At 37.8% G+C, this 20747-nt stretch overlaps 2 protein-coding genes across 2 annotated transcripts; one reads left to right on the plus strand and one right to left on the minus strand.

Moving 5' to 3' along the window:
• Positions 1–8498: 8498 nt before the first annotated feature.
• Positions 8499–10695, plus strand: LOC126590948 (lysM domain receptor-like kinase 4). The gene has a single exon (XM_050256469.1). It carries the CDS (start codon positions 8714–8716, stop codon positions 10559–10561), a length of 1848 nt encoding a protein of 615 aa, XP_050112426.1. The 5' UTR covers positions 8499–8713; the 3' UTR covers positions 10562–10695.
• Positions 10696–18227: 7532 nt separating this feature from the next.
• Positions 18228–20534, minus strand: LOC126590700 (alpha carbonic anhydrase 7-like). Its single transcript, XM_050256195.1, has 6 exons — positions 20297–20534; positions 19676–19893; positions 19279–19488; positions 18894–19061; positions 18738–18791; positions 18228–18617 (listed from the first exon to the last, which is right to left on the minus strand). The coding sequence occupies exons 1-6, from the start codon at positions 20385–20387 to the stop codon at positions 18531–18533; spliced, it is 828 nt and encodes a 275-aa protein (XP_050112152.1). The 5' UTR covers positions 20388–20534; the 3' UTR covers positions 18228–18530.
• Positions 20535–20747: the final 213 nt, after the last annotated feature.

The following is a 20747-nucleotide window of genomic DNA, read 5'->3' on the forward strand; positions in this document are numbered from 1 at the left end:
TAACCTCTGAAATTGAAAATCGATCAATGTAGTCCCTGAATTTTAACCCTGCGAATCAATGTCGTTCTTCCGTTAGTGTTAGTCCAAATTAACTTTAAAAAGGGTCAGACAACCAACTTTTCATGATAAATGACAATAATACCCTACTAATGATATTCCATCCGTCCCACTTTTTCACTTTTTCACTTGTCCCACCTAATCCCTTACTTTTCCTCACTCTTCCCCATTCCTCCCTGTTCTGGGAATTCTTTCCCGTCCCATTTTCTTAGAGTTTGAAAAAAATTTGGGGATTTTTTACGTGAAATTCAATGAAACCTGTTAGATTCAACTAAATTAGAGGATTGTCAGGAATAATTCGGGTTTGCTTTTTTGCACAGCTTTACATTGTTACAGGTTCATTGTATCTGATAGCTTTGCTCAAAACAAAAGCATCGCTCTCATGTTCTCCATTGTATTTGATAGCTTTATGGAAACAATAATTGTTACACTATCATTTATTTCTTTCAGTTTTTCACACACAGAAAAAACAAGAAAATGAATAATTTGGGAGGTGATGGTACCTGTTGATGCACAAAACCGGAGGTCTTGGAACAACGTAAATCCCACCGTGAATCTGCAAGTAATGTAAATAACACAAGATGTATCGTGGTTCGCCCCAAGGTTTGGGCTACGTCCACACTGATATTGTATTTATCTAAGAGGTGAGGAAGAGAACCTATGAATATGAGAGGGGATGTGAGAGGGATGAGAAGGCTTAAGAAATGGTCTTCCCTAATTGTGAGGGTGAGGAGTCATTTTATAGAATAAGGGCTCCTCACTTATTACATATTTGCTCATTCTGTTATTACATAATTACATTTAAGTCCCCTGAGTATTTGTACGAGATATAAATACGGAGGCCCTAAATATGGTATAAACAGTAGTCCCCCAAGTCTTCAGTCAAAAGAGTCTTTTGGTTGGAGACTTAAAATTTAGTCCATGTGTGGGCCGAAGTAACTAGATGTTGTCTTGAATTGATGCTCGATATGAGGCGGTGCTCAATCTGAAATGATGCTCAACTAGAAGTAACACATGCTGCAAGGCTGCGAGGCTCGTGACTTATGTTGCCTTGGCTCGGCTTGTGGCGTTGAAGGTGAGGGAGTCTCTTTTATAGAATAAGGGCTCGCTCATCATTACAAAAATGATGGGTTAGAGTTGGTGCTCGCAGCGATGCTCTCTAATGAATGTGAGGGAGTCCCTTTTATAAAATAAGGGATCGCTCCTCAATACATAAATGATGGGCTAGAGTTGATGCTCTCTAATGATGGTGAGGGAGTCCCTTTTATAGAATTAGGGCTCGCTCCTCAATATATAAACGATGGGTGCTTTCTAATGAAAGTGAGGGAGTCCATTTTATAGAATAAGGGCTCGCTCCTCAGTACATAAATAATGGGCTAAGTCCCCCAAGTATTTTTCATGAGGCCCAGTTGAGGCCCAATATATTTTACATGATGTAATCCCCCAAGTGTTCAGTCAATAAAGTTTGTTGGCTGGAGACTTCAAATTGAATCCATGTATGGGCCGAAGTGGTGGTTATTCGGAGGCAGTATTTGTATACCATGCATTGAAGCTTTGTAGTTGAAGCTTTGCAAGTGAAGCTTTGAAGCTAGAGCTCTGTAAATGAAGCTTTCAAAGCTAGAGATTTTGTAAGTGAAGCTTTTGAAGTTGTAGCTCTGTAAATGAAGCTTTTGAAGCTAGAGCTTTTGTAAATGAAGTTTTGAAGCTAGAGCTCTGTAAATGAAGCTTTTGAAGCTAGAGCTTTTGTAAATGAAGCTTTTAAAGCTAGAGCTTTTGTAAATGAAGCTTTTGAAGCTAGAGCTCTGTAAATGAAGCTTTTGAAGTTGATTGACATGAGTGATGCTCATGAATGTTTATGTTGATTGACATGAGTGATGCTCATGAATGTTTATGTATGATTGATATGAGTGATGCTCATGACTGTTTATGTGTGATTGACATGAGTAATGCTCATGTATAATTTGAAGTACTGAGCATACTTTTGATCACCTGGTTGGTGGTAATAGCGGCGAGGTGCTGAATAATTTTTTGTAGCACTGGGCGTACTTTTGGTCGCCTGGTTGGTGCTATTTTGGGCTTATGGGCCTTCGCCCTCTACACAACATTCCAGCCCATTTATTTCAGCTTTGCCCTTTTTTTTATTTTTTATTATTACCCTCTGATGGGGTTTATATAGATGTCTCCGAAAGATAAGAAAAATAAATTACATGTTTTCAACATGTTGATGGGCATCTTCTGGTCCAACAGAAAGTGGAGACGGAAAAACTTGGTGGGCATCTTCTTATCTTTAATCATGTTATCCTGTGGGATAGTGGAGTAGTGGAATAGTGGAGCATCTTCTTTTCGGCTTTTCCTTTTCTGCTTTCTGCTTTTCTTTCTGATTTTCTTTCTGTTTCTTGACCCTGATGAATATGGCAGACAAGGATTGATAATATATTTAATAATAAGAAAATAATCTTATCTCCGCTTTTGCTTTCTTCTTTTCACTTTCCTCTCTTTCTGTCTCTGAGCTGTCATGCATGTGCACCCTTGAATCTGCAGGTTGGCCACGATGGTGATGTTGTGCTAGTATCGTGCCTTCTGGTAGCATCTTCGGATTGGGTTATCCTCCTGCATCGGCTTCAGCTTCTGGCTTAGAAGCTGACTCAAAACCCGGCTTTCGTTAATGCTCACAGATTGGCTTGCCCAGAAGAGTTTCTGGTAGCATCTTCGAACTGTCATAGCAAATAGTTTGCTGCAATATTCGAAAAGGTAATAGTTCCCAAACGTTGTAATGGAACCGATAGCCCAAGTGCTTAACTCCTTCTCCAACTCCTGCCCCGAAGTCCCGACTTTGAAATCCAAGCAGAGTTTCAACAAAAACACCTCCGCAATAACAACTTCAGCCAAGTAATTTACATCACATTCTCCCTCACTAAGCCCTCCAAAAATGTCACTACTCACTAAAGGCAAGAATGACTCCAAACCCTCATTTGAGTTCATCCAAACACGAATTAAGCCCGAAAAATGCGTAATCAAACTGTCACTCTCACCCGAAAGAACACAAATTTATATAGCCAAGAATCGTTCCCACAAAATCCTTAACATTTCTCATCACTTTCTTCTCTCTCTTCAATGACAAGTCCATCTTAAACAAATCAACACACACATTGTACACCTGGCGAACCACCAGAGCGAGCATCGCGACACTTTTGGAAGAACCGCAAGAAGCAGAACACATCGACATCAGCTAAAACAAGTCATCTGCGGCTGATACTCGGTCCAAAGGGTCGTCTTTGATGATTCCAGCTGTGAAAGGCCAATGCCGCGTAGACCCAGGTTGATTCGAGAGGCGGGTCGACTCGAGCTTGCATCATTTCGTAGAATTCCTCAGCAAAGTCGGAGCATTTAGGCTTTGCTTGGGAATTTCAGATAAAAGGTTTTGGATTGATTGGGTTAGTTTGAGGTCGTAGTTTTTGTCGATTAGGGTTTTGATGTTTGGTGTATTTGGGGAATTTGTGGAGTCGGTTAGATCGAGAGCCATGATTGAATGCTAAAATACGACCAATTTATTGTCTTGCCTGCCACCTCCTCTCACTATGTCTGTTGCCCACGCTAGCAGTCCCTTCATCTCTCTTCCTCTTTCTCTCTCTGCAGAGTACAGAGAAGGTTAAAGCATTGCACACACATACGCACAGAGTGTGTGTTTTGGTGTTAATGGGTCTTGATTTTAGGCCAATTGGGTGGAGATGCTAAATCTTGGTGGAGATTAAGAGTGATGGATTTGGTTTTTTGTGATTTTGCAAATTCAGAACAGAGGTGAAAATTTGAGAGAGAACCGACATAACTTTTTGTGTCGATTCCTACAGACGGCGCCAGATGTTGATGCACAAAACCAGAGGTCTTGAAACAACGTAAATCCGACCGTGAATCTACAAGTAATGTAAATAACACCAGATATATCGTGGTTCACCCCATGGTTTGGGCTACGTCCACACTGATATTGTATTTATCTGAGAGGTGAGGGAGAGAACCTCTGAATATGAAAGGGGATGTGAGAGGGGTGAGAAGGCTTAAGAAATGGCCTCCCCTAATTGTGAGGGTGAGGAGTCATTTTATAGAATAAGGGCTCCTCACTTATTACATATTTGCTCCTTCCTTTATTACATAATTACATTTAAGTCCCCTGAGTATTTGTACAAAATCTAAATATAGAGTCCCTAAATATGATATAAACAGTACCCAATTTATTTGACAAGATAAATGATCAAAGGTGGACTTTGGCAATAGCTTTTGCAGCTAACCCAATTTCTTTGAAAAAAAATGAACTGGAGCTAACCCAGATAGAATTCTTTTTACTTGCTATTAAAAAAAATTGAAATTTCCCACTTTTTTTGTTTTTATTTTAGTTTTAACACAAAATCCATGAAAAAATGGAGAGAAAAGTGAAGATGGAGAAAAGAAAAGAGAGGTAGTAAGTAAAATTATACGTAACAGGGCTATTTTGGTCATTTTACCATGAAAAATTGGTTGTTTAACCCTTTTTAAAGTTAATTTGGATGGAACACTAACAGAAGGACCACATTGATTGCGGGGTTAAAATTCAGGGACTACTTTGATCGATTTTCAACTTTAGGGACCATCATGATTGATAGATCAATTTCAGAGACCATTTGTGATAAAAACCTTAAAAACTATTAAAAAATTGCAAAAGAAATGTTAACTTGGCTTTGTTTTGTTAGTCAAACATCCGCAGACTATCCATATACATCCAAGCTCCCCAGATATATTATAAAAATTCCAAAATTTGATGGACTCAAATTTTCTTCAATCTCACTGAGCATAAAAAATCCAACAAATGAGAATATGCATGTTTGTTTATGGATGTATACATCTGTTTATACATGTACTGATACTATAGAGAGAGAGAGAGAGAGAGAGAGAAAAAAAGAGTAGTAATGATACTATAGATAGAGAAAGAGAGAGAGAGAGAAAAAAAAGAGTAAGAAACTGGAGATTTTTGCAACCAGTAAGAGGTCTTAGGCATACCTATTAGTTGCTGAACCGCTTAGATTATGGCAGTCGGCATCATCGGAAGGCTAAGGGCCTGTTTGGTATCTCATTTGAAAATTTTTATCATTTCTCAAAACATTTCTTGAATACAATTTTTTTTAAGACTAAAAAACTTGATTGGTTTGCAATTTAAAATTTTAAATCTTACAACTTAAACTAGGCAAAGAGATCTAAAAAGAGGGGGTCCTAGGAGGGAGAAACAAGAGAGAGGAGAAAAGAAAGTAACAAATGATTGAAGGAAAGAGAAAGAAGAGAGGATTGGACGAGATAGAGAGGAAGAGAAGTGAGAGGAAGAACCGAGAGAATGAAGAGAGCAGATTGGAGGAGAGACGAAAAAGGTAAAAAAAAAAGAGGAGAAAGAAAGAAGAAAAGATATAGAGATAGATTTGGAGCGAGAGGGGATGAGGGAGACAATAAAGGAGTGAGTTTAGGTTTAAAAACTCTAAAAACTCACTTTTTAATATTTTTAGAGAATAGACTATATTTTTAAGTTAGTCTTGAGTTCAGTTTTTGAAAATAGTCTTACCAAACAAGTTTTTAAGGCCTAAAACTTGAAAATTGTTTTTGAGTTAAAAAAGTTGTATTCAAGTAGAGTATCAAACATGCCCTAAGTTTTTTCTGGGTTTCAGAGGAGGAGGACAACTTTGAGACCAAGGAGATCCAAATGAGATTTAAGTGACGCAACTGCGAAGGCAAGTTGAAGAGTCTATGAACAGATTAATTGAGTTAGGGATATAGGTTTTGGGTCTGCCCTTGAATATCGGGACAATCTGGACAAATTTGGGTTTTATGGTTGTAGGGATTTGAATGAACTGAAATTGATTTGGATGAACAATTTTTGGTTTCGATTCGCAGTAGAGCAAGAATGAAGCAGTGGAGGAGGAACGAATGAAGCTGTGAGAAAATTTAGATGAGCAGTTTTTGGTTTCGATTCGCAATGGAGGAAGAATGAAGCAGTTGAGGAGGCATGAATGAAACTGAGAAAATATGCTTATGGATGGAACGGTGTGGAAGACTGTAGACTGATCTGAAGAGGCAGGGCATTTTCACACATGTAACACACTTTCACACGTGTAACACACTTTCACAATCAATAACACATAATATTTCAATGAACCAATGATGCACAATATTGACATTTAACCCCATTAATCAACCAATCCGATAGAAATAAAATCCATTCATAAACTATACTTTATAAATTTTTTAAATAAACTAGTTGGAAATCCTAAAGTAATCACATCGACATCTACCGTCTTGTCTAAATCGGTTCTCAAAGATTCTCAAATCTTTCGTTCACGAATACGCTGAAAACTAGTCCTAGAGTGACATAGTTCAACCGAAGCCTACACTCTTAAGTTTCAGCATTCTAGATCGACCTAAAAGAATTGTTAAGATCTCTAGGGATCTAGTTCCCGACCAACTCAATGGAACTGAATAGAAAGAGAGATTTTGGACTATTTAACGAAATCCAACTCTAGAATGCTTATGGTCCCCCAATGAGGATTAACCAAGCAGGATCATAGGTATGCCTCCAATAATGTGGTCCCCCATTGCGGATAAACCAAGCAGAATCATGCCTACAATGCGTATGGTTCCTCAATGCGAATTGACCAAGCAAGACCATATACATGCATCAAATGGTGGGGTCCTCCAATGCGGACTAACCAAGAAGAGTCACTCCTATAATGCGTATGGTCCTCCAATGTAGATTAACCAAGCAGAACCATAGGCATGCGTCAAATGGTGTGGTCCCCAATGTGGATTAACCAAGCAGGACCATCCATGTACCACATTGCTACATGATCTCGTTATAGTTCGAAAGATACCATGCTACATCTTATTGGCGTGCCACAGGTACTGTTCAAGCAATTGGGATTTCTGCCATCTTCAACAAGGAAAACTGCAGCTTCTGGGACATGAGAAAGGAGGAAAGAAAAATGTTGGACTCTATAATGTGTATTTGCTGAATGGTAATCTGTGGTGCAACTATAAATAATAGTGGTACCTTGTGGTGCAATTATAAAATTACAGCAGAAGTATAGACTTGCAATTACCTAGTAGAATTTAAAATGTTTACCTATTAATCGTCTACCATTAAGTTGTTAAACTCCAATTCCACCAAACCGAACTCCACTATTCCCTTTGGCATCAAATGAAAGCTGCATATGAAATCAACGTCGTGTAGCATTATAACTTTTAACCATATTGATGATGTTGAAGTGAATAACTAAAATGAAGAGTAAACATAGGCATACAATAGATTTGGAAGTATCAATATTAAGAACAGTGTTTTCTGTTGGCTTTTACTATACAGTAATATGCTAAATTGTCCGACCAACTCATAGAAGAGTGAGATTCTAGTATTGGAGTTTATGAGTGGTCGTACACATCTACCTGATTCAACTAGCGGACACAAAAATTTCTTAAATGACAGGGTTGTGTTTCTCAATTTTACGTTATAGTATCAATAAGAATCCACTAAGTTTTTAACATGCGGCCAGATTGTACCACATGATTGTTTGGGGTTTAACCTTAATCTTACTCAAGGTTCTAAAAGACACTAGGCGCTAGTAGGACGGTGGGTTAGGACCTAGCGCCTAGACGGTTAGGCAGGGTCTAGACGGGTGCCTAAGCAGACTAGGCGGATGTAAGTAAATTTATTATATTTTGTGTAAATAAATGTCTGTTTATACTTAAAAATTAAATAAGTGCTTATGTACTTAAAAAAATAAAAAATAAAAAAATTTATTTTGAATAAATAATTATAAATATGGATATATGTGTAAATTTTAAGGGCGTTATATGTTAGTTTCATAATGTTTTTCAAACCCATTCAACAAGTGGGATGTTAGGTGGCACGTTGGTATTGGGCAACAATTAAAAATAGGTTTGTCACGTGGGATTGGGAGAGGAAGTTTCCCACTGCATCGTCTTCTTCCTCGAAAAAAAGCTGTGCTCCTCATTCTCCATATTAAAAACAGAAGCCCTACGTCTTTCCTTTCTCAACCATGCTCAGACCTACTGAGCCTCTAGCGCCTGCCTAGGCGCCCTAGTTGCCGCCTAGCACCCTTAGGCACCCACCCAAGCTCTTCAGGCGCCTGCCTATTATCTTCTCTGATTTTCCTCCCGATTTGGACTGAATCAGGGCAGATGACCACCGTGTAGCGCCTAGGCGCCGCCTAGGCCGATTTTAAGAACATTGATCTTACTCTCTAAACCGGTCAAATTTAACAAAAAATAAAATGAAGAAAATTGAATTGAAAAATTGCAACTACAACTATTAGAGGATCTTTGATTGCAAAAAACACAGAGAAAAAAACAAGTCAAGGTGTTCCCATCTGATCATCGCTATTCTAGCCGGCCATTAGTGGCATTTACTGGTTATTTTTTTCCTTAATTGTACGTTGACTATGCTTTTCACCTTGCATATTGGCCGGACATGCAAATATTAAAACACAAATAGCCATCATTCATTGCTAGCTCTCTCATCAGCAATCAACTAATTAATTAACCAATCCCATCTCAACCAAATCAATTCTTCCTCTCCTTTTCTTAAACCACCTAACAGAATTAAATTTACAATTTCCGATATCAGAAAACCATGGTTTACCTCTGCCTTCTAATCTTGGTTTCCCTAAGTTCAAGCTATGCTCAGCAGTTCTATGACCAATCTGATTGTGGTGTTGAGGCTAGCAATTCAGGCTCAAGATACATTTGCAATATGTTCCAAAATTCTTGCCAAACATTCTTGGTCTACAGAGCCAACCCGAATTTTCAAACTGTTTCGAATGTCTCGGACTTGTTTCGAATGGATTCTGATCAACTGCTTGGACTCAACAATCTCACATCTCCTTCTGAGGAACTGAAACCAGGTAGGGAAGTTATTATTCCCATTAAATGTTCTTGCTCAGGTCAATATTTTCAGGCAAGTTTCAGCTACACGGTTTTGCAAAACACGTCATACTCCGAGGTTGCTTGTGGGGTTTTCGAAGGCTTGCTCAAGTCGTTTACACTCAAGGAGGAAAATATGTCCCAAGAAAACAAGCTTGTGGTTGGCACTGAGCTTCTTGTGCCTCTAAGATGTGCTTGTCCTGATAAGTTAGCTAGCAGTAGTGGAGTGAAGTACCTTGTGACCTACCCTCTCATAGAAGGCGACAGGCCAGTCATCTTGAGCCAGAAGTTTGGCATCTCTCCTGAAGAATTTTTATCAGTGAATCATTTAGCAACTGACGAAACTGTGTTTCCGAATACGACTGTTTTAGTTCCCTTGAGAGCAGCTCCGGAGTTAAACTTCAACATCCAATATTCTCCCCCTCCAGCTCCTACTCTTCTTCCCACAATTGCTGTGGAAAAATCTAATAGAAATGCGAAACTGATCAAGAAATTGTATGTAGCCGGGTCTGTTGTTGGGTTTTCTCTGCTACTGGCAGCTCTAATTGCATTTGTAATTTTGTATAGAAGGGCCTTAAGGAAATGGAAGAGAGAGAAGATCATGTCCTTTACTGCTTTAAGCTCTCCAATTTCATGTTCAACTGTCAGAAGCCCGTTTAAATCCGGTCAGACAGGCAGAAGCTCTCCGATTTCATCATGTTTATCGCCTGATATTCTTGCTGGATTGAAGTACTCGTTGTTCAATTATAGCATAGAAGAGCTGAGGAGAGCAACAAGGGATTTCAATGAAGAAAACAAGATTGGTTCTCAAGCGTACAGGGGAATAATAAATAATGTTGAAGTGATGATCAAGCAGATGAGATTTGAGGACACGAGCCATGTTATTGACGTGCATTCGAAGATCAACCACATCAACATCTTGAACTTAGAGGCGGTTTCTTACGGCGAAAATCACATGTCATGGTCTTATCTAGTTTTCGAGTTTCCGAGCAATGGCTGCTTGAGGGGCTGCTTGTCTAGTCCATCTAGTCCTATCAAGTGGCATTGGCGAACACAAATAGCTTTCGATATTGCAACTGGACTACACTACTTACACTGTTGTACTTTCCCTTCTTGTGCTCACCTAGGCATAAACACTAGAAACATTTTTGTGACAGCAAATTGGAGGGCAAAGCTTTCGAACATTGGAACCATATCGGCTGAGGGATTTTCGGAAGGAAATGACAAAGGATGGGTTGCACCAGAGTACCTTCTACACCGATCAGCTTCTGAGAAGGTGGATATTTTTGCATTTGGAGTTGTTTTGCTTGAGCTCATCTCAGCAAGAGAGGACATTGATGGGAAGTCGTTTAAAGAGTCCATCAAATTTTTGGGAGGGGGTGCTAGCGAAGGCGGTTTCCTCGAACAACTTAGGAGCTTCATGGATCCACAGTTGGAGGATTATCCTCTTGCAGAGGCCTTATGCTTAGCTGTTTTAGCGAAGGCCTGTGTGGAGGACGATCCTCTCCATCGGCCATCCATCGATGACATCATGAAAGTGCTCGCAAGAATGGTATGATCGAGAACTTGATCAATAATGAAGAACCACGTTCGTTACCGATCAGGGTATAAAAATTGTTCATCAAGTAATGTAATGGTCTAAAATATGTAATTAACTAGCTTGATATATGCTTTCTCGTGCTTCTAATTAAACTCACCTATACATACATACATACATACATACATACATACATACATACTCGTTGAATAGGTTTTCTACATTGATCATATGTTTTAGTTTATGGAAGTTACTTTTCTGCATCATTAATTTTTTGTTCATGTTTTAGTTTATAATTCGTAAAAGTGTCTGCAAGATGTTGCAGGTATTTAAAATATTTTGAAAATGTATACCATTAAAAAACAGAGGTTATAGAAGTTAGATTTATAAAATTCAAAAGGTTACATTCATTAGCATGTTGAACAAATTAATTACATTATATTAAACTATTTTTATTTTTATTTTTACAAAACATGAGAAATAAATAATTTGTAGAAAGTTCTGTTTACAAATTATTTGGAACTTTAACACCGTTCAGAAGTTCTAGCCGATCATGGGATATTTGGAAATATAGCCATTTTTGCAATCACTTATTGAAATATAACCTACATTTTCTAAAATTATAAAACTAACCAAAATTACAATTAAACAGACATAATTACCCTTAACCTTCTCTTAACACTCCTGTGCTGTCTTTACACTCCTCATCTCCATTGAAACACCACCACCAAACTTCTCTTTACCCAAATGTGATTGAACCAAGTGATCCCGCCAAGCAGTAACTGCAATACTAGATGAAGAAATAGTCAAAACTAACAAGAGTTTTCTGAAAACTTATTCGTGGTGTGGCTATGAACCCAGTCGAGCATCCTCACGGAGGAGGTAATCACCACATATTGGATCAGCTACAATAGTATGGCGTAACGCTTCTCCTGGGAAGAAGGTTGGTTTCATTGCTGCTAGGTGGACTGGTGGTCTCAGAGGACAAGTTGCTGCAAACGTCTCTAAGGCAGACAAGTGATGAGATTACATTTTTTTACTTTTTCTATATTTGCCGTGTTTGGACTGTTTATATTTTATTCAACACTAGTTTGGAGCGTTTTGTGGAGGAAATTTTGTTTAAGAAAAAAAAAAACAACGGGGACGAAGATTTAGAAAAGAAACACCACGATTCTGGAAGCAGGGAAGGTTTTAAACTGAGGGCAATAAGACTTTTTAACTTCAATTTTGGTTAGTTTTATAATAAATGAAAAATGTAGGTTATATTCCCACAGATGATCTCTAAAATGGCTATATTTCCAAGTTGCCCGCCGATCATACCTTGAGATTTCATTTCTTGTACGCACTAAACTCATTCACCACAAATGTTTAGTGCAAGGTTACATTAGTAAATTTCATATTGTACAACAGATTCAAGGTATAATATGATAACAATCTTCCATTTAAAGTTTCTTTTTTCGAAAGCAATGTCAGAAATCTGTAATGCAAATGGTCTCAGCATTTGTTCCTTACAAAAAGCTGAGAATATACCTTGCTATAATCACACCTTGGGAGAAGGTTTGGTTAGAAAAACCCAGAAGAAAAAAATCTTGGTTACGTTACGTTATAAGCTTACATCCTTCAGATTGGATTTGGTTTTGCACATAAGTGTAGTTTTGTAAACATTTCCAAGGACAAATCTCCATTTAATTTCAGAGAAAGTATACCCAATTGTGCAAAACATTAAACACTAAATCTCATAATGTTTAGCGTAAACGAAGTAATCACGTCCTCTATAAATACATGGAACTCTGCAGTACAACCCAAAACAGCAAAAAAAGAAAACACAGAAAACCAAAATTACAGAAAATGATTCAAGACTTTCCTTCGCTTCACATTTTCTCAGCAACCAAACAAAACACAGAAAACAAAAATTACAGAAAATGCTCAATTGGGAGCTAAATTAATAGAAATTGAAAAGAGGAAGAAGCTTACACTATGTTTGGATGAAGAAATTTAAGATTACCAAGGAATTTCAAAATGACGGAAATTGAAATGACAAGATTTTATTTTCTAGAATTTGTAAATTTTCTTGTTTGGTTAACCTAAAAGAACAATGGAATTGAATACCGAATTTAATACGGAATTTGTTATTTTTTAACTCTCAATCATAAAAATTGGGAAATGACACATATTTACATGAAATTTGAACTTGGGAATTGGAGGTCCCAAATTCCAAGTTTTTTTTTCCACGCGGAAATTCTAAATTTCTATGTTTATGAATCCAAACAAGAGAATTTATGTATGTCAATTTATAAATTTTGACTTTTACCAAAATTTCAAGTTTATTTCCTTCATCCAAACATAGTGTTAGAGATCACGGTTATTACCCAATTTTGGCTAAATTCGAGCCTACTCACAACAATTCCAATTTGTACAACCTCAAATAACTATTACCAAGGCGAATGTTAATCATGCAATTGATTACACGTTTTGCGGAGCAAATTATGCAAAAATAAATGTCCCTTAAGGGTAAAGAAATTCAATGACCTCCCTCTAGTGGTAGGGTTAAACCATTAGGGTGCGTTGCACCGAACTAATTCTAATTGGACTGACTTAGGCTATCTCTAACCGAATGGTCCAGAGGGCCAAAAAATAGTTCGAAAATCGTCTCCAATCGAGAGCCAAGCTAAAGGGCTCGTGGGTCCCACTAGACAAAAAAAGGCTAAAAGGCCAACCGGCCGACCCAAAGCAGCCAGCCAACCGAGCTCCCATTCAAACCCCAACGGTTAGTTGACGTTAGTGTGACGCCAGCTAGCAATAACTAGCTAACGTAAATCACCGTTAATTTTTTAATTTTTTTTCTTTTTTTTTGGGCCAAATTTTTTTTTTTTAAATTCTCATTTTTTCCTATAAATACCTAAGTCATTCCTACACCATTCGTCACAAATTTTTCACCATTCCTACATCATTTCAATTCTCATATTTTCTTACCTCTTCCAATAATATTTCTTTCAATTTTTGCAATAATTTTCAAATGACCTCATCTGCAATGAAAGGTAGGGCTTGGACCCGAAAAGAAGATGAAGCTCTTTGCAGGGCTTATAGATGGGTGTTGAAAGATAGTGTGAGGGGGAGTTCTCAAACAAGTGAAGGTATTTGGTCTCGTGTGTCCAAAAAATACTTAAAGTTCTACGAATGCACCACTCCACCAAATACCTGAAACCACGAGAGTTGTTCTTAAAGATGGAAGAAATATCTTCAGCCAAGTTTGAACAAATGGCATCAAGTACTATTAGCAACCGCAAGTAGACATGAAAACGGCACTAATTACTGTGATGAAGTAGGTGTTTTCATAATTTATTTTAAATATTTAATTATATTACATTTAATTTCATAAATTAATTTCCTTTGATTTTTTGTAATTATATTTAATTATATTACATTTAATTTCATAAGTTAATTTCCTTTAATTTTTGTAATTATATTTTTTAGGTACGCCAAGCGAAGGAATTGTATATGGAGGGCAGCTCAAAACCCTTTCAGTTTCACGGTTGTTGGGAAATTTGTAAATGGTGGGTATTATTTGAAGATCCATCTCAACATAGACTAGGTCCTACGCCGGTGTTCGGAACTACATCCTCAGCTGTAGATATGGATCTCCTACCATTCAACAAATAAGGGTAGAAAATTCGTCTTCGGGTGAAGGTTACATACCTAGGGCTATGGGACGAAACAAGGCCCAAAGGTTGAACTAAAAGGGCAAGGCAATGGGTGATTACGCCGCTCAATAGGAAATGGCAGCCTCATTGCAATTAATGGCAGAGCAAAATGCCTTTGTCGCGGAAGAAATGAACCATAGGCATAAAAAACGGGCGAAACAAATACAAGAAGAGATGGATGATATGAATATGGAAGGGAACACTTCGAATTACACTCCAATGAGTAAGACCTATTTTGATAAGGAAAAAAAAATTATGATCCGGCGACAGTTGTCACAGCCCGTCCCGAAAATTTAGTATCGTGGATGTGAATTGACGGAATTGCCCTTGAGTTTTGGCTGAGCATTTCAAATTGAAACAAGGTTGTGGATCCAATTATGTTTTTTTTTCCCTAAAATTTGGACCCAATTGGAAGTTAGAAAATTATGGGTTGAGATTGATTGGTTTCAATTGGACCACACAAACATTCTCTTCTTTCTCCCGTGTCTCACTCTCTTTCTCTCTTGGACTTTCATTCTCTTTCTCTTCTTCCATTTCGTACGGACACACTCACCATCGAGCCTCCAAGCACGGATCGAAGGTTTTGAAGGCACCATTGTGCTCGTGAGGACCCTACGAACTCACCCATACCCATTTCAGGTAAGAAATCTTTCGTTTTCACGTTGAAATCTCGAGGTCCGATTTGAGTATTGTTCACGAACTTTGTAATGGTTGGTTTTTAGGACAATCCAAGCTCACAGTGAGCTTTAGGAGGTTTTCACGAAGCTCGGGGACGTTCGTTTGAAGGTTTTGGACTTCGGGATCACAAGGTTCGAAGGTGGCCGGTTTTGGTGAAATTTCCCGACGTGATTTCGAATGATTTGGAAGTTTTTAAAGGTATAGCCTTCTTCCTCTCGTAATTTGTGAAGTTTTGGTGAAAATTTCATGGAAAATGGTTGAGAATCGAGCGAGAAAATGACGATTACAAGTCTGCCCAGTTTCCGGCGCCAGCGAGTTTTTCCGGCGTCTGGAGGAAGGAGATGACGCGCGTGGGGACTCGTAGACCCGTGCCTATCCCGGCACGTGGGGGCGCGTGGCAAGTTCAAAAATTATTCTAAAAATACCTCGACGTCTGTGACGTCGAGTAGGTCACTATAGTATATTCATATACCCAAATTGAGCATCGTATGAGAAGTTATTACGTATTGTTGGTTATGTGCTTTAAAATAACGTTTTTATAGTTGTTTCGCATATAGGTGATACCTATCCCGAGGACGAGTGTATTCAAGGACGTCACGGGGGTTACGACCCTTCGACTTACCAGTGAGTGGGCAGTATTTTTCTGTATTTACCTATATACTATTGATTTTTTTTTTCCCAGAAATCGAATTTAAATAAAAGTATGTTTTAAAATGCCATGCATGAATATTATATGAAATATGTGAATTAGTATTTGATGCATATATGTGAAATGGTGTTGTGGACGCACAGGTGAGTATCAGGTGAGTTTTATGTTATTCATATGGTTTATTGATGATGTGAATTGCGTTGAGAGCTCATAACCTGCACCCCTGGTGTTAGTGCTTATATTATTCACCCCACACCACACGCTCACCTTGGATTCAAGTAGGTGCATGTCGTACAGACCATTAGAGGGTTCCGACATGTCGTACAGACCATGAGAGGTGGTTCCGACTTGTAGGTGACTTTAGATTATTATACAGTTGTTGATGAGAGAAGCACTAGAGCGTATTGTTACACCATTCTTGTCGTACAGACTACTTCAGGTAGTTCCAATTTATGTACAGAGTAGTGCCGTACAGGTCACCGTTGGTGACTCCGGTTGGATTAGATATTGAGCTATAGAATTAACCGTACAGGACCAACTGCAGGGTCTCCGGTTGATTCCTTATTTCACCTGTTATAATGTTGCATCCTTATTCTGTTATTGACGTTTATAGCATGACATACTTTCTGGTTTTTGATAAAGATTGGTGATTTGAGACATTTGAAGAATTATATGCATATTATGTTATTTTCTGGGAAAGTATACAGGTTTTACAGCGAGGGGTTAGAAATGTTGCTAAATTGAAATGTTTTCGAAAAGCTTTGTTTTACTGACCTACTCAATTTTGTTTTGTGCCCCTCCAGGTTCTAGTTAGTAGCGTTGGTGGCCCACGAGGATTCCCACGGCGTACTGACAGACTACATAAATGTAGGACTCACCTTCGGGTGTTGTAATTTAGTTATGGTCCTACTTGACTGCACCTAGTACTTATACTCTGAATATGTGTGTTTCACACTTAAACTTACTCTAACATGCTAGTTGGATATTATTGCTAGTAGTTGGTTTTTATTCCTTCGTATTTCTCTTATCTTTTGCTTCCGCATTGCACTTTTGGTTACGTCACGTTCACGTAACGGCCAGCACACCTTGATTCTAGGATCAGGGTGTGTCAACAGTTGTTTACCTCCGACTATACTCCTACAATGGCGGATGATGAAGATAATGATGATTTTAGATATTAAATTTAAGTCGTAGTTTTAAATTTAAGTTGTTGTAGTTTTTAAATTTAAATAATAAATTATGTTTGGTTATGACCTTTGACCCTCGGTTGGAGACGGTTTTTTGCTATAGGGCTAAAATGAGCTCTATGACCCTTTGACCCTCAGTTGGACATAGTAAGAAATATGGTCATGCATTGTACATTAAAATATTAATTTCTTGGAGGGCCAAAGGGTTAAAACGAGTCATCTAGCCAGCTTTCGGTTAGAGATAACCTTAGTGAAGTGTTTGGTACAATATCAAACTAAGAAGTAGATAATTAACAAATTATAATATTATATTATTTCATCAATATCTATTAAAATTCTATCATCAATTCTCTCTTGTTCTGTTTTTTTTTTCCACTAGAAATCTCTTTCTTTCTCGAAAGCCAATTCCCCACCATTGCAGACTTGCAGAGATCAAATGAAAAACCAACTCACAATTCCACAATTGCATATCAAATCGAAAGCCAATTCCAGAAATCAAAACCCATTTCAAATTCAAAACATAGTTGAGAATCAAAATCCAAATCACATCAGCAATCCAAGCCTCTGCCCCCGACGGAGAACACTCATCGGCAACCGCAAGCTGCTGTCGTCCCAATCCAAGGCATACAACAAGTAGTTTTGGCTCCTGATACGAAGGTGAGACGATAGGTGGTGACGGCGAGGTCGGTTAGTTGCCATTTGGCCGGAAACAACTCGCCGGACTTCGGCATCGAACCCGTAACTGCGCGGAGCCGCGCAGAGGAGAGCAAGGGAAGGAGAGCGGGAGAAGGAAAAAAAAACGGAGAGAGCGATGGAATGGAAAATGATGAAATATATAGAAAGCAGGATTAAAGTGGGAATAACAGAAAGGGGGCGTGATATCCACACATTCTATTTTACTTCTCACACATCTTTTTAATTTTCGGCCGTCGGATTGGATGAATTGAAAAAGATCAACGGATATAAATCATCAATGAGTGTGTGAGAAGTAAAATAGGGTGTGTAGATAGCACATCCCTAACAGAAATTAAGCATGGAAAAAATTGGAATTACACTGTGCTTATGTGAATGGTCAGATTCCATTAGGTCACTGCTCACATCACATATTTACATATTCTCTGAAGAAACTTATTTTAAACATTTTCGATGCATTATCGTGCGTTTGATACTAAATTCCAAATATTTCCTAGACCAGCTGTTCTACTAGAAGGTTTTCCAGCTTCCCATGTTCTTTCTGATATCGAGAATATATGAATCCCACCAAAGTGAAGTCTTATGTAAGACTATATGATTTTGGAAGAGCATGTTATTCACATGATCGACCCAATCGACACTTGTTTTCTCATTACTCAATATGAGTTGTTCATGTGTTAGGACTGAAGTGCGGACATGTGTGACTAATTTGTTGTTGAGGAGTAGTTCATGAAGGCTATTGCAGGATTGGTTGCAAATTAAAGATGTTGATATTGAATATAAATCTGTAAAGCCCTTTATTCAACGAATTGAATACCGTACATTAAATAATTATACTAGATGTATGAAAAAAATTAATACAACATGGTCCAAGCCCCCAACTAAAAAAAGGGAAAACCCTTTACTTAGAGAATAAATGGGAAAATGGTGTACAATATAAACATACATATAGAGTAATCCTAGTGATTACAACTCCTTTATTTAGACTAGACCCTGCATAACTCCTCCTCCTCCTCCAGGTTTCAAGACCTGCCGTAAGTGAAAGGTGGTGATACTTTAAAGCTATATAATTCTAGCTAGATTCAATTCTTTTCCTCTACTGTTTGTCTATAAAGTTGCACTATCCGCCTGTTTCTGGGTTGTACTGGTCTTGCATTAGTGTCTGAGTCCTGCAAGATTTTCAACACAAGTACATGTAATCAAAATAACATCGAATTTTCAATGTTTATGCATTATTTTTTTATTTTTTTTTACATGAAATTTTGAAATAGTTTCATGATTGAACTTACATCATGAACAGCTACTCGGAGTGATTTCACTTGTTCTTCTGAGACAGTGCTCACCTGATGAGTTAAAACTTAAGTGAGATTTAGAACGAACAGAAACTTTGTAGACACCAGAACATATTATCAAATTTAAGGGTTTATAAAATAAGAGAAAAGAACCTCTCGAGCAATGGTCCAGATAACATTTTGTGTGCATGGAGGAGTTGTGAGTGAGCCAATATATCTGTAATACTTTGTGCTGCTTGTTTTCATTTGCCTTGGATCAACCATACCAACCACTTCTTCGTCTTCAGTGGTATCAGAGACGTCTGCTAAATAATCCATGATCTAAACACAAAAAGTAATAATAAGTACAGCAAGCATAAGAGAGAAGAATGAAAGTACATAATTTTGACCACATTTACCGACCATATCTCTCACATAGGAGGATCCATGTGAGACCCTAATCATGCAATATTTGAGTTATATTTATGCGAGCGATGGTGTTGGAAATGTAGTCAGTATAAAGTAGGGTCACTCCAAGTGAGGGTTTTAAATATTTTACCGATGACAAAAATGGATCAGGAGCTCCAATCCTATAAAGAATTCCAGTCACAGCAATATTTCCAGTTGCGCTCTCATGAACCAAATGCACCTCTAAATCAAACCTCTTGCCATTGATGGTGTGTTCTGAAGACGCGTGCCAGTGGCATTGTTTCAGTTTATACAAAGTTCCGTTTAATAGTATAAATCCTGGATCAGCTTCCCATTTCAACTGCATTGACAAATCATCGAACAAGCGATTAATATTCGTAAGAATACTTTTTCCTCATAGACTTAATGGAAAATTAAACCTCAACAACCGCAACTTTACGTGCACCTTTCTTGGTATTTTGAAGTGTAAGGTAATACTAATTGTGTTAGGAGAATTTTTCAAATTTGATCTCCAGTTTTTATCTTACCATCATATCATGCCCCCTATTCTTAAGAGTGGCATTGCAAGGCCTGTAGTTGCTCTTAAGTATCCCCAAATGTGACACTAGTTCGACTCTGTCATCTAGCAGATCAATCGGAGACTGCATCGATCCCTTGCTGCACATGCTCCATTCTTGGCGTATCTCTCCCCATCGAACCGGTCCCTTCTCACTGTCTTCCTCATAGTTAAACTCCCTCTGATCTTCTGCATCATCAAGAATATTAACAAAAATGAGAAGTAATTTACAAAATCCCATAAAAAATTGTAGGAGGGACCATATGACATTATTTAATAAGGATAAGAGTGCGTAACATTGATGAACATGGACTACCTTAAACAGAAAATTTACCAGGAAATCAAAAATTCAATTGGAGCCGTTGTCATTCTTAACCATGTATATTTAATATGCATGTTGATATATATATAACTAGAAAAACTGTTTAAAAATGGCTGAAAGCAATATCCTATTTTAATTTAGAAAATGCAATTAACTACCCAAATTAAAGAAAGTTTAACGAAACTCTTTAAGAGAACAATAGTCTCTACTTCGATTCTAATAGTGGAAATATTGAGCATATATAATAAAGATATTACAAATAATTTATACCAACTTCTTCAGATGTTGCATGGCGAGAATTCAGCAATACCAAGGCAATAAGGAAACTGTAAAATAATATTGGGGTGGGAAACTTCTCCATTTTTAGCTTCGAGCTGCACTTGGAGCCTATGGGGAACAGGAACAGTTGCTTCCATATTTATACGCATCAGCCTGTAGTATGATGCGTAAAGACTTTCAAATAATGAAGCCTTTCGCAATCAAGACTTTCAAATAAAATTTCTTCTGTGGCTACAAAATTTCTCAGGTAGTTATCCAGTTTCAATGGAATCAACTAGAAGTCATTCATGGGATTTGCCAGTCCATAGAGAATTCCTTATTAAATTACATGAAAGTAGATTTTAGAAGAAGACCCCAAAAAATGGTGGCGTTTTTTTTCCTTCACTTCGAAAATTTATTTGATACACGTCGTTGCTGACGATTCTTTGATACAATTATTAGT

This window comes from Malus sylvestris, chromosome 11 (genome assembly GCF_916048215.2).
Source record: "Malus sylvestris chromosome 11, drMalSylv7.2, whole genome shotgun sequence".
Classification (NCBI taxonomy): domain Eukaryota; kingdom Viridiplantae; phylum Streptophyta; class Magnoliopsida; order Rosales; family Rosaceae; genus Malus; species Malus sylvestris.

What these genes read in the sequence shown, in the direction of transcription:
- LOC126590948 (XM_050256469.1), top strand. Translation starts at nt 8,714, where the DNA reads ATGGTTTACCTCTGCCTTCTAATCTTGGTTTCCCTAAGTTCAAGCTAT.
- LOC126590700 (XM_050256195.1), bottom strand. Translation starts at nt 20,387, where the DNA reads ATGGAGAAGTTTCCCACCCCAATATTATTTTACAGTTTCCTTATTGCC. An exon ending in ATAGGGGGCATGATATGATG is followed by an intron (nt 19,489 to 19,675) that starts GTAAGATAAAAA and finishes TTGTCAATGCAG; the next exon opens with TTGAAATGGGAAGCTGATCC. An exon ending in TCTGGACCATTGCTCGAGAG is followed by an intron (nt 18,792 to 18,893) that starts GTTCTTTTCTCT and finishes TTAACTCATCAG; the next exon opens with GTGAGCACTGTCTCAGAAGA.